The following is a 14,330-nucleotide window of genomic DNA, read 5'->3' on the forward strand; positions in this document are numbered from 1 at the left end:
TGATGGTAATACTGCCTTATATTTTGTAAAATCAGAGAACTAGCTGATGGTGCTAGTTTGAGTAAATTATTGCCAGCCACAGATTGTCTGAGAGTTAAAAGAGGTGTAATAAAGGAATCTCTTGACTGAAAAGGAATTTGTGTCCTATGCCCCTATAAGTATTCAAGTTGTAAAATACAATACAAAAAAATCTTTCCTAGTCTTTTTAATATGTTCTGGGGAATTTTCTTCCTCTTAGTTTCCTTTTCTCATTTTCTGTATTTTCTTTCTAACATAAACATACTTAGCTTTGTTCGCATGAGATTCTCAATGCTCTTCACAAAGATGCATATTTGTGACCCTAAGAGCCTCTCAATGTCCACTGGCAGAGGGCCCGCTATATGATAATTCCGCTATATGATAATCAGGCCTGACACACACTCACTGCCCCCAATACACTGTTGTCATAATATGTATCTAAAAGGTGTCATGGAAGGTATTCTATGAAAAATGATGACACACTGGCCCCCAAAATCTTTGTGTGATGTATGTACAGATTGGATACAAAGAGTTATATATGTGTGCTGGAAATATGTTCTTAAATGTGTTTGGGAGGCAGTGAATACACTGAATCTGCCCTAGACAAAGGAATGTGGAGTCCCCTTTCTGACTGGTACAAGACAATGAAAGTACATTTACATATAAGGTAAACAAAACAATCAAGCTAACAGGCAGCAGCCTAGTGGGCATACTGGTGGAGTCTGCACCCCAAGAATCTTTCTTGAGCCAAAGATTATTGAGTTTGGGTAATATAAGGGGAGCAAAAAGACAATTTAGTTGTCCGTCATTTAGGGCAGTGATTCTCAACCAGGGGTATGAGTATCCCGGGGCTATGCAGAGGTCTTCCAGGGGTACATCAACTCATCCATGGACACACAGGGAGTCTAGCTGAGCCAGGAATTGCATCCAGGACTCTTTAAGTCCCAGTCCAGTATCCTGTGATCATTTTGGGCTATGTGGCTTTTGTCTGGTGTCAAAGGACATAGATTTAAAGGAAAATAAGGAAAAGTATTTTTAAAAATTACTAAAAAAAATGATTGAGATTTTTGTTCATTTTGGGGTTATTAATGGGTGTCCATTAATTCTCTTTCATGGGACTTTTTGTGTGATTTGGAGGTTTATAAGATGACTTGCTTGCAGGTATTTGCACTGAGATCGCTGTATAAGAAAAATGGATTAGTTGAAAGAAGAATTTTAAGACGGTCTGTGTTCACTCCCTCTTTCTCTTACATAATGAACACATTCAGCCTGCTTCATCTCTGTATAGATTTGAGAGCTATCTCATTAGATTGTTACAATACGAAGTGATCCTATAACGTCACTCCCAGACAAGGGTGTCCTTGTGCAATTCAACAATAATGCTAATGAAGACAAAGGAGCATAATCGTGTAAAATCAGTGTAAGTGGGAGGAGACTCAGACCCATTGTGTTCATTAGATGCTTTTTAGTTTCATTCATTCAAAAATATACTTAGTTAAACTCTAACAAACATCCCTCACTGGTGTGACTCCTTGTCTCAGTAGGGGCCTGACCAAAGCCCGTGGATTTGAGTGAGTTTTGGAATTGGTTCATCTTGACAATTCAGACCTTTCTGCCTTCGAAAATCAAAGAGACAAGGTGGGGGCAGTAAAATCTTTTATTGGACCAACTTCTGTTAATGAAAGAGACAAGCTTTCAAGCTCTACAGAGCTCTTCCAGTCTGAGTGAAGAAGAGCTCTGTGGATCTCAAAAGCTTGTATCTTTCACTAACAGAAATTGGTCCAATGAAAGATATTACTACACCTACTCATTACTGCACCAAATATCTTGGGACCAACAGCTACACAATATGTGAAAATCAAGACATAATAATGCAGAGAGACCAAGCTTATCAGTTTTGATGCATCATTGTTTTCATCCTCCACCTTCTTCCCACGTCTAAATAAAATACAAATAGTTTTAGGTGGGTGACTAATCTCCTTAAATGAGAGAGGTGGTGACGGGACTGAAGTTTAGACTGTTTTGCAGGGTGGCCCCTGGGGCTGTTGCTGAAGGCACATATTACTAATGCATGAATAATAAGGAAAGAATGTGCCATTGGTTCAAATAAGTCTTTAGGGGCTATTATCTTCGCTTTTCATCTTTGGAAGGGCATGAGTCTTCAGATTCAAGAAAGGAAAAACAATAACAAAAGCCTTGTAGTTCACATAGGGGATCTGATTGCTAAATCTGTGTTTGGAAATACTCTATGGAGTGTTTAAACAATTATCTGCTTACATCCTACCAAATGTAGTGGGTCTTCACTTGCAACGTTCACTAGCAACATTAAAGTGCTGCCACAGCAGCACTTTACCTTGGCTGTGTAGTCGTGGCACCAGCGCTGGGAGAGAGCTCTCCCAGTGCTGTAAAAAACCCACCTCCACGAGGGGAGTAGCTCCCAGCACTGGGAGCGCAGCTCCCAGCACTGATGCACTATCTACACTGCCACTTTACAGTGCTGAAACTTGCAGTGTTCCCGGGGATGGGTGGGTGTTTTTTCATACCCCTGAGTGAGACAGTTGCAGCGCTGTAAAGTGCCAGTGTAGATAAGGCTTTAACCTAACTGTGAAAGGATAAGAATGGAGAATGGTGCACAAAAAGATTAAAAATCCTCCTTTGTTTAAGTAACAAAGGTGAGTGACAGCATTTAGGAGCTGTGCTCTGTCATAAGCTACTATGCCAACAAGTTGGCTTGACCTGTGTTTCTTTCCTGCGTTACTCCGTCCTCCCCACCACTCCATCAGCCAAACACGGTCAGTGTTTTTTTTACAGGAGAACATATACAGTAGGCTGTGACTGTGGACACCTTCCTCCCCATGGACTAATCTAAACAGCAGTTTTGCTATTTTCCTTCCCTGTGCTTTTTGGCTTATGTTTATGATCTTCACACACCATGCTCTGAAGTTCATTTTTAATGCTGTTCCGTGTGTACGCAAATGCTGCCAACTGTACTCCTTTGTTCAAAGGAAGGTCTTGTCCTTGGTAGAACGACTAGGAAGATTTTAAAAATAATCCTTGCTTTCATCATGGCAGATTCCAAAGGGACATGGCCTTCTTGCAGATAGGATTTCTTGCTTACAGTGGTCTAACTTTAGGTTACCAGAAACAGTTTAGTCACCTCGCTATCTTATTGCTGAAGTGAAGAAAGCATTTGTGTGTTTTTCAGTTGCTTTAGAGTGAGGATCCATTTTTATTTTATTTTAAGATGCATTTTGGTACCTTGCAAAAATACTGATGTAAGCCAGCCTACTAACCTGCCGATCAGTCATATAAAATGTTGACTGATGGTGATAAAAGAGTAATTTATGACTTTTTTTTTTTACAGATCCATTTTTTAAAAAGTAACTTGCTCTGGGCTTGTATAATTTTACAATGATTGAGTAAGCTACTTTCCTTGTTTCAGCGTTGGTGGACTCTGCAGTAAATTGCATCACGGTTGGTTTTGTTCAGACAGCAATATATAAATACAGACAATACTAAGAATGGATTTATTGGGGGTGTTTCTCTTTTTCTTGTCTGTTCAGCTGAAGTGTTATCACAAAAAATATCGATCAGCCACCCGTGATGTCGTTTTCCGCCTGCAGTTTCATACGGGTGCCGTTCAGGGCTACGGTCTGGTATTTGGCAAAGAGGACTTGGACAATGCTAACAAAGGTAGGCTTCCTTCTGTGTGTGGGGGGTGAGGATTGTGTATACTGGGATGTATGTGTGTGTGTGTGTGTCTGTTAATGTGTGTTTATGTTAAAATCACCATCTTCAACAATGCCTAGTGATATCAGAGGTCTCCATTTTGGAAGCTTAATTGGACATTCTACAGGTGCTCATTCACTAGGAAGAGAGGTGTGTTCTTAGCTTGTGTGTAGGTGATCAGCACATTCTGAAAATCAGGCCTCTGTATATCCAAAAATTCAGGAACAAAATCATTAGGCACTTTTAAAATTCCTGGCCTAGGTATCGTACTGCTGCTTCCCAAAGTGTTACTTTTATTTTGTTTGTGTGTGCGATTTTATATATATACACATACTTGTTTAGTGGTCAAGGATTGTTATTTTGCTGGGTTTTTTGAGCTATGAAACCACTGCAAATTAAACACTAAAACTAGTGTTGTTTTTTGTTGTTGTGCGTTGTTTCTTTTCTGTGTTCTTGACCGTTCTGGGAAGTAAACCAAACTCTGACTTCTGCTTTTGTGGTCTTTTACTGAGAATGTGGGGGTTGGGGGGAACCTTGCTGTTTTAAAAGGCAGTTGGTAGAATCTAAGTAAAAAGGGAAAGAGAAAATATACACATTGTATCCATTCTACTGTAAAATGTTGATTTGTGAATGCATAGCTACTATTCCCTGCAAAATAAACTTGCTGTGATATTTTGTTGTGTTTTCAGATGACCGCTTCCCTGATTACGGGAAGATTGAATTGGTTTTTTCAGGAACCCCAGAGAAAATCCAAGGTAAGCATTCAATATATAGAATGATCTCTGTTTATTTTGGAATCTGACAGAATTGAAGTGCAGATAGAAAATTAAATTTCATCCCAGAAGGTTATAGTACAGAAAGTGTGGAATGTAGTTTACCTTGGAATACAAGAACTTAATAAAATTATTCTGAATTTACACTAGTGTAACTGTGATCAGAATTTGACTACAAAAATATATTGGAGTGGTTGCTGATAACTATTAGAAAACATATAACATATATAGTATACTATTCTACAAATAGCTTTAGCATACATAGATTAAATGACCACAATGCTATAAAATCACATACTGCCAAGTATTTAAAATAACACTATTTGAAGAAAAGTAATTCCTTCAAAAACCTAATCTAAGCAGTGGTCTATATAAAATGCTACAGGTATAATTCATTGTTATCCCAGGTGCCATACATGAACTTATTTAAACAAGTGACAAACTTTGGACCAATTTCAGACCTGTAACCAAATAGAACTTCATTGTCAGTAGAGCTGCTTGTGTTTATACCAGGTCTGAAGTTGGCTCACAAGTTATACCCTGTGCTCTTCCTCAGATACATTATAATCTAAGATTGTGTCTATACTAATATGGAACTTCCCATATCCAAGATGAAAAAATTATATCATAGAGTTTGTGAACAATTTACTACTCCTATGCATTTATTGCTTTTCCAAAGGTAAATATTGGTTCTGCCTGAGATGATGAAAAAGAGATGTGTTTCAAAATATATTTCTTTCCATGTGCCATAAATAATCTTTTCTGAACTGTCACATATACTGTGTACTGGAAATCTTTCCCTTGCATTTTTCACCAGTCTAATTGCTTGGAGACTAGTAGTAGCAGCCAGTAAAAAGCTGGCTTCTCTCCAGTCCAGCGCACAGTTCTACTTTTGCCTGCTGAGACTCCTTATAAGAAAATTCATTTTAATAGCTTCTTCAGCTTAATCTATGCTTTTCCTGGATAGTAAAGCTCCTGGTTTGCATGAAGAGTAGCCAGTCTGCCAGTCTGAAAAAAGGATCAAAATCTGTTCATTATTACTTCTGTTTTTCTGGTATCCTAGAGAATGAATCAGATTTGTATTTTCAGCAGGTGCTCAGAGTTGGAACTTATTTCATAGCTGAGTTATCTGAGTGCAAAAAGGGATAAGGGGGAAAAGTCTCACTGCCCCATTTTTGAAGAGACTCTAGTTTTACAGTTTCGTAGTATTTGAGAAATTATTTTAAAAATGGAAAATTCCAGCCCTTCATACAGTTTGATAGTAGAAGGCCACTTGTCAAACTCAGATGGCAAACATTAGAAACGTATATCTGCATGTGGGCACCTAAATATCTGTGTAGGCACCGAAAGCCCCAGTCCTGTGTTGTGAGAATGTGGCTAGACTGTGGCACTCAACACAGAGCCCTGCTGTTTATTGTGCCATCAGGATCAGGACCTAAATCAGTACTTACGTGTCTAAAAATACTTACGTAGGTGCCTAAACGCAGACTTTTGGCTTTAGGTACTTATGTTTGAAAAGTGGGCCTAATAATAACACTTATATAACACTTTGCTTCTGTAAAGCATTTTACAAATATTAATTAAATGCCCCTCAGAACGCCGCTATAGAGTAGGTAGTTTTCCCCTATTCCAGGTGAGAAACTGAGGTAGCAAGTTGACTTGCTTATTGTCATGGATTAAGTCAGCGTCAGAGCCCATATTGAAGTCAGGAGTTCTTGATGCTCCTCTCTTGTGCTCAGGTCACTGGACCACAGCTAAATCCCTCATTGCTATAGTTTTCAAATGTATAAATTATATGTTAAGGGTGAAATAAATGTGCGAGTTAATTCCTTGGTTACTGCTGAAAATTCCGTGTATGTCTGGCAGAGGACACTTTCTACGAGGCCAAATGCACCAGGCAAATGTTTCATTCCACTGACTTCAGTGTAATGTTAGTGTATGGGAACAGCAGCACATCTGCTACTGTGGAGAAAAACAGCCAAAAGTTTAAGATTGAGATGTCAGCTTTGCCTTTGAGCTGTTACCTTGTTTTGACTGCAGCCCTGTTGTCATTTACACACACTGTTTTTATTTAATAAAACTACTAAATAAACTTTCTCTGATATGAGAATGATAGTGACCCCCAAAATAAACATGACCTTACATCATTTCTTCTTTGTGCAACAGTTGAACTGCTAACTGACAATGGAGATGCTTGTGGTATCATTCTGAGATGTCAGTTCAGCTTTGGTCATACATGGCTATAGAAAGTTGCATACCTTCTCATTCAGGAGGGTGGTGTGTGTGTGTGCGCGCGCTATTAAGGCAGAGGCTCCAATAAGAGGCTCCAGTTAAACTCTCTGTTTATTCCTCCTGTAATGAAACATTAATATAATCTTAGTTTCCATAGTCCATTTCAATGTGGTTGTTGAACTGTCTTTCCCTATCATTTCTCCCCACACTTCCGAAGATGGGGTTAATGCATTCACTGAAGCAGCACATTGTCAGAGATGGGTGTATGTGTAGATACATATGAAAGCAGGAGTACTCCTCCATTTTGCCTCTGACCAAGACTTTACCCTTTCAGGATGTGAACACCTGAAGAATGACCATGGAGTGATAATTGACTACAATACCTCAGATCCACTGATCCGCTGGGATTCCTATGAAAACATGAGCCCTGATGGTGAAGGTGAGGAGAGCAAGCTTGTCCCTAGGGTTCTATCATAACAGATCAAGATTAAACTGTTAGCAACTATAAAATACTTACTGGGATGGGAGGAAGGAGAGCTCCCTTACATGAACCAGTGAAATTCTACCCTTGTGGGAGTTGTTGACTGTTGTGTCCCTCTCTACATAGCCACAGTTGCAGCGTGGCTATAGAGGGAGGAAAGACCTAATGGTTAAAGAAGTGGATAGGATTCTTGCTTTGTAAGGAGTGGCACATTTGGGCATGAGAAAGCTGGTTGGTGTGAATTAGATGGTGGGTAGATGTAGGCTAGAAAGGGGTTTTGTATTAATCATTGTGTAGCAGCACTACTCACCTGGTAGGCTTGGGGGTGGCAGGGTTGCTGCTGTCTCAGTTTCCTGCTCTTTAACTCCCTAACACCTTCAACATAGGCTTTCATGTGTTGAGAAACAACCCGTCTTGGGGTCAAAGTTCACAAGGAATCACACAAACTCCCACCCAGCCTTCAAGCTGGCCTACAACTCTTGGTACAACTCTGAGGGCTTGTCTACACTACCCGCCGGATTGGTGGGCAGCGATTGATCCAGTTGGGGTCGATTTATCGCGTTATTAACCGCTGAGCGCTCTCCCGTCAACTCCGGTAAATCACCAGAACGAGAAGCACAAGCAGAGTCGACAGGAGAGCGTCAGCTGTTGACTTACCGCAGTGAAGGCACCACAGTAAGTAGATCTGAGTACGTCAACTTCAGCTATGCTATTCATGTAGCTGAAGTTGCATATAGTAGATCGACCCGACATGGTAGTGTACTCAAGCCCTTAGTCCTGTCCCTGGTGAGGCTTTCCTCTAGCAGACTTGATCTCCACACCCCAGCTTTCCTAACTGGCTCCTGCTTCCTGCAGGCTTTTGGTTTTATCTCCATCCCAAAAGGACTGTTTTAGCCACATGACCTGCCTGTCATATGACAGTGCACATTTTTTCACAATCTGAGTGTGTCACAAGTGGATTCATCTGACCTTAAAAGGCCAGTCATCCTTTTACAAATAGCTTTGACACTTTCAATCTCAATATATACCTATAGTCACTACATCTTGCGGCAAATTCACAGGTTTCAGTTAAAGCACGAAAGCTACATTGTCTGGAACTCTGCAGAAGATATGCAAGACTATAAAGTAAGGGGTGCCCAAGTCAATGGATTACAGATAGGCATTTCCCTTGGTACAATTATATGTTTGTAACTTGCCAGGGACCCTTTATTCCATAAGTTATCCTTCCTTCCTATTGGTATTTACCGTGCAGTGTGGTCTGGGTGAAAGTAGTGTAAAAGCAGCCGTCATGGTCTCGTTCCTCTTTGCATTGTTCCTTGATGTTGCCTTAGAATATGGCAAAAGAAGTAATTGTTCTTGATTTGCGTATTTCTTATGTGAAAGCTCAGAATGTGATACCTGCATGTGCACACATACAAGCCTGACTCTGTTGCAAGTAAAAACATGAGGGGAGCAGATAAGGCCTGAACGAATGCCAATGTTTCTGTTTTCACAAAGCTCCCTGAAGAAACATGGAAGGAATAAAGCTAGAGAACTATCAGCCATGATCTGATTCATCTTGCATCGTTTTTTTAATCCTTAAGAATCAGTATTGAGTAAAAATTGAGAGAAGTCCGTGTGTGTGTGTGTATGTGTATGGAGGGGTAAGAGAGATGGGTTATACAAGAAACTTCAGTTTTCTCCACCACAACACAGTTGAACAAGGGCACCTCATGATAGCATGAAACATGGGAAACAAGCCAGCAAAAAGATTGAAAGGCTGAAGCAAGGCCATTGCCTCCCCCTCTCCTCTGCATGGTTCCACCAAGCAGGGTGAGTGTGGGCACTGCAGGCAGCCATCTGCTCCATGAGAATGGATGGAGCACACTGCATGTGTACATGCACATGCATACTCCACTGATGTGCAAAGAGCAGCATCTGAAAAGATTGTGCTTTACCTGAGGCAAAATCTCCTCCTTGGGTGGTCCAGCACAGTTCTGCTCCCTACATCGGGCCACAGTAGAAATGCCAAGACCTAGCCCCAAGCAAGCAGTTGAACCGATTCTGTAAATGACTTTCCATCTTGCGATCAATAAACAAAAACTCACACATTACATGATACTGCTAGAGATACCTATACAGGAAGTTACAGAAAAGCAAAGAAATGACTGTGGAGCCAGAACATTGGAGGGGAAGTAGTTCTGATGTAAAGTGTCTGATACTCATGTCTATATAAGCCTTGCGGGTGGGATAGAATCAAGTGGAATAGAATCTGACGTCATGCTATTTGCTGCTGTTAGAAATGCCTTCCACTTCTGAATATATTTAAAGTGTAATATGTGCTTAAGAGACATAGGGAGAGTTCTGCTGCTTTTGTGACAGCAGCTTTGTTTAAAGTCTCTTACATCTGATGTTGTTACAGGTAGCTTTCTTCCGCTAAATGTTTCCGTTCCAATTCAGACTTTTTAGGGCATGGGCATGGGACATTTTAGAGCATTTTGCCTACACACATAATTCCCATTGAAATCAACAGGAGTAATATACCTGAGTAGAGGGCAGTAGATGGCCTATACATAGTATGCATACTAACACCTCCTCACTTTTTTGTGCATATTAAGAACTGGGGGGTAATGAAATATGATATCAAACCTGCACGACCATTCACAGATACCGCAAGCTTTGTGAAACTGACAGACTTTGTAACTTTTCAGGTTGGCTTTTAAAAAAAAATGAATAATTTGAGATTGAAAGAGACCTATTTTGTTCTTGTTGACACTTTATGCACAGAGAGATTGCATCCCATAGCACTGTGTTGTGAGTGAAGGTACAAAACTGAAAAAGAGGTGATAAAAAGGAAAAAACATACAGTAAAATGTACCCAGTTTTTCTAAGTCTCCGATATTGGTTTGAAATAGCTAGATGCAGGGGGCTCACCACTAGTTGCAGAGAGAGAATTGCCTCCTAAGTGTTCCTGACCTCCTGGGTGATTAGCAGGGATTCAAGAAATCTGTTTGCCATGGAAAAACACAGAAAAATGCAGAATTTGCGTTTTTACAGAGAATCTTTTACATGTTGTGAACAAATGAAAACACATCTTGTTTATATGATCCTCCATTATCCAACTCTCTGTATAAGCCAAACCAGCAGTTACACGGGGCTGACAGCGGCTGGGGCTTGGGCAATCAGCCCTGAGAGGCTGGTGGTTCAATTAATATGGAGAACTGGAGAATAGACACTCGGTAAATGGCGTTCTACTGTATATCAATAAAACACTCTGTTCAACTGATACCTATATATGTTGTGACTAGGGAAACTAAAGTTCAGCGTTTCATTTTAATCATGGAAAAACTCGGTTTTTTATGGGTTTTTTAACCAGAGAATTGGGTGGGGGGTATTATAACAAAAAACTAAGATCCCTGATGATTAGTGGAGCAGTGTTTACATATGTCTAGAATAGGAGAGTCTGCAGACAGCAGTCCCCTATGGCTGTAGTTCCCTTTCTTTTCTCCTTAAGGGTCTAGAATTTTCTGGCAGTTGGGTAAGGAAGAAGTGATTGAAAAACATTGTGAATTTCTTCATCTAGACACTTATTTCTCTTAAGAGCCCTTGATGAGCAACTTTATATGCTAGCTCATGTTAACACACTTCCTCCTTTATGGATATACGATTTTAGAAACAGCTTCCTGCTCTCTGATTTTAAGTCAGTATCACATTCCCCCATAACTGGGCGGTACCTTTCCTTGGAGTCTTCTGCTATGATGGTTCAAAATATGTGACTGAGAACAGGATTTGGGACTGCAGTGGAAGAATTCGAGAAGTTGTTTGTGCTGTCGTAGACTGATAGAGATGGTATCGTCTACTATAAGTTCCTCATTTTGTTCCTGTGGTCTTTACAGCTTTGGGCGTTTATCTTTTCAAACCACGTTTGTTAGAGGAGGAAGGGACCAGCAATGATGATATTGTTAATGCTATTGATATTGATATTGTTGATGACAGCAGCATGATATAGTAGAGATACTGTTTGTAGATAGCAGCAAGATGAGCAAAATTTACTCATTTCCGGAAAAGGCAGCAAAATGTCTATAACAGCTTTGCCACTGTACATTGTATAATGCCCACCAGATTGTAGTGTATTCCATTATCTCTGGTTATTTTAATGTTCCCACTCCAGATGAGTACCATGGCAGTTCAGGAGCGTGCTTTGGTTCGAACAGAGTGACAAGCATTCTTGGTTGAATGCTGAGATTGTTCCAGGGATAGAGTCACTGCAACAAGTTATACATGATCATGTCTGTCATCCAAAAAAGACTGTATGATGCACAGCAAGAGTGCTGAGTGTGCTACCTGCACACACATTGTTTAGTTTAGAAAGCAGCAACGCTAGATAGAAAAAAAACATCATGCCCAGCATCAGAGATCATAATAATGGGCCAAATTAATGCCTGGTACAACTTGTTTGAAAATGGATTTACAGAAAGGATGAATTTAGTCCATTCTTGTTAAATGTTTTGTCACTTTTAATGTTTCATTTATTTAGTAACCTCTAAATCCCTCCACAACCTGACAATTAGCTAGCAAAAACCTGTGGGGGAGAGAGAACACACACTTTCATGATAAATTGTCTTAAAATGACAATTTTTTTAAACTAACGAAGCATTATGCAAGTGTTTCAGCTGGTCTGCACAGTGTTAGAATCCCTTAAATGTTTTTTTTTCCATCTGATCCCCTTGTTTGCTTCATAGTAAGTGACAAACTGTGATGTTTGCCAGCAGTGCCTGAAAATTGGAGAAGTTTGGCTCTCAAAAGAAGTGGATTTGGAGGCAAAGGGATGTGTACATTCAAGCCAAACTCCTGTAGGGCACAATCAGTCCAAATTGCCATACCTAAAGTGGTGGGTAACAAAATATCTGGGCTATCCTGAGAAAAGTCAAATATCCCATATTTAGAAATAGCCAAAAGTTTACAAACTTGCTTCTTTCTACCTTTTCTTTTTTATGGAGAAAAACATCTGAGAAGTGTTTCCAGGTAAGCAATAACTGGCTTCCTGGAATGCACCCATGTGACATGATTTGATGGGGGTGTTTGACTTTTATTTGAAAATTTTTCTCCTGTTCAACCCAAAGTAAATAGCTGTTGAATGGGGAGCTGCCCTCTCTCGTAGTTAAACACTTGTTTTCCCAGAGGGCCCCTTCAGTATTGCAAAATTCAAGAGCTGAGACAAAACTGCTTGGCTTTGGTGCCTCGAAAGGAATGCAAATGCCTACCAACAAAAACAGCAGGGTCGGTGCCATTTCTGGTAAGTGAAACTGAAGTATAAATTGGTCATGATCAAATGAACTCCAGCTTCGATTCTTCAACTATATACAAAGTTGTTTAAAAGACAGAAAGCGAGAGATTTGGCAGGCAAGAAGAAAAAAGTTTATTTACATTTGAAAAATGATGTACTACAACAATTCCCCTCCATTCCTGTTTGGCAATGATAATAGAAACACGGAATGATTGGATTTATCAGACAAAACACTGCCAACTTGGAGCAGTGTCTTTTATATCTGCCTTCAATTGTGCCTCTTTCAGAGGAGACTTTTCTCTTTTAGTGTCAAGTGTGAACTTTTTTATTATTATTATTATTGAACAGGAGATTGTCATTAAGTTGAAGATAAGTAAATGGAAGTTGGTTTATTTTGGTCTTCAGTAATGTTGAATGCGAAGATATGATTAAGTGTCTTATTTCCACATGTGCTGTGATGGGCAGACTTTGATTCCCATTTACCCTTCCCTCTTCAACAGTGTCCACCCTTATAATGTTAGAAACTTGTGGCTTAAATACTTCTGACACTGTTGTGTATCTATGCATTGTGGAAAGTGTACAAGTTCAGGCTGGCATATTTTAGATCTGTATTTGGATAGTTAGATTGAGATTGTTCCAGTCTATAATCTGCATGTTCCTTGTGATGACTCTCCTTAGAAAAAGAAAGGTTAGTCTCATGGCTAAACTGTGGACTGGGACTGTTCAGCTCCTGTCTCTGCCACAGACATACTGTATCACAATGGGTAAGTGCATTAGGGCCAGGTTTTTAAGTGCTTAGCACCCACAGCTGGGGCCAGATTTTCAGAACCCCTGAACACACTACAATAATGCTTTTGCCTTGACTTTTCAATGGGTACAATAACATTTTCTGTTTTCTGCCCTTTTTTCTGTCTATTTAGATTATTAAGTTTGTCTATTACCATGCATACCTTTTACACCTAGCACAATGAGACCCTGATTTTGGTTGGGGCCTTAAATTACTTAACAATTTAACAGGAAGAAGAAACTACAAGTGGGAAATTTTGACAAAGAATTCAAAGATAATGAATTAGAAAAAAAATAATGCTCTGGGAATACCTTTTATAAGAAGAAATACATGGATTCTGCGCTACCATGGGAAAAATGTTGTTTGGTTTTAAAAAAATTTGTTTGCTTTGAATTATTTTCCGCACCTCTAAGTCACCAATTGATATCTGTCCCTGGTTGGTAATAAGAAAAATATGTTGTTTTCCAAAAGGTGAATTCACGTCTTCTCCACACCTGCAGAGGAATGTCTTCATTAACTAGGGCTGGGCAAAATTTTTCAGCTAAAACTTTTTGGTGAAAAATGCAGAATCAGCAACACTGAAGCATTTAACAAATTTGTGTCTGTTTTGCTGAATTGTTCATTTAAAAAAACAATTCCAAAAAGTCAAAACATTTTGTTTCAATCTTTCCTAAATTAAATGTTTTGATTTTTTTTATTTTGTAGTTTGAAACAACTTTTCATTTAGAAATGTCGTGTTTTATTAAACAGTTAAAAAAACATTATGCTGAAAATGTAACCATTACATTGGACCCACCATGTTTAGTTTTTCCTTTTTGGTTAGCTGAAAAAGTTGTAAAAGTTTGGTTTCGGTTTGACCCCAACAAATTTTTTTTTAATTGCCAGCAAACTGAAAAATCTGTTGTTCGTTACTTTTAAAAGCATAGATTTAGAGATTGATGTCCAAATTGATATCTCCCACCTAGGGACAGGAGAATGCCATAGAGAGAGGCTCTTCTTTATCCTATTACATTAAACACAGTAGAGGCCCAACTCTACATAGCT

At 39.4% G+C, this 14,330-nt stretch overlaps 1 protein-coding gene across 19 annotated transcripts in view; it reads left to right on the forward strand.

The window, feature by feature from the left end:
- The window catches only part of TNS3 (tensin 3), a 338,104-nt gene that overhangs the window by 207,460 nt on the left and 116,314 nt on the right, over positions 1-14,330 (forward strand). For all 19 annotated transcript variants that reach the window (XM_038389568.2, XM_038389570.2, XM_043508663.1 and 16 more), the window contains 3 exons: positions 3,582-3,711; positions 4,437-4,502; positions 7,087-7,191. In XM_038389568.2, coding sequence (XP_038245496.1) covers positions 3,582-3,711; positions 4,437-4,502; positions 7,087-7,191 — 301 coding nt within the window. The remainder of the gene's footprint in view (positions 1-3,581; positions 3,712-4,436; positions 4,503-7,086; positions 7,192-14,330) is intronic.

This window comes from Dermochelys coriacea, chromosome 2, assembly GCF_009764565.3.
Source record: "Dermochelys coriacea isolate rDerCor1 chromosome 2, rDerCor1.pri.v4, whole genome shotgun sequence".
NCBI lineage: Eukaryota > Metazoa > Chordata > Testudines > Dermochelyidae > Dermochelys > Dermochelys coriacea.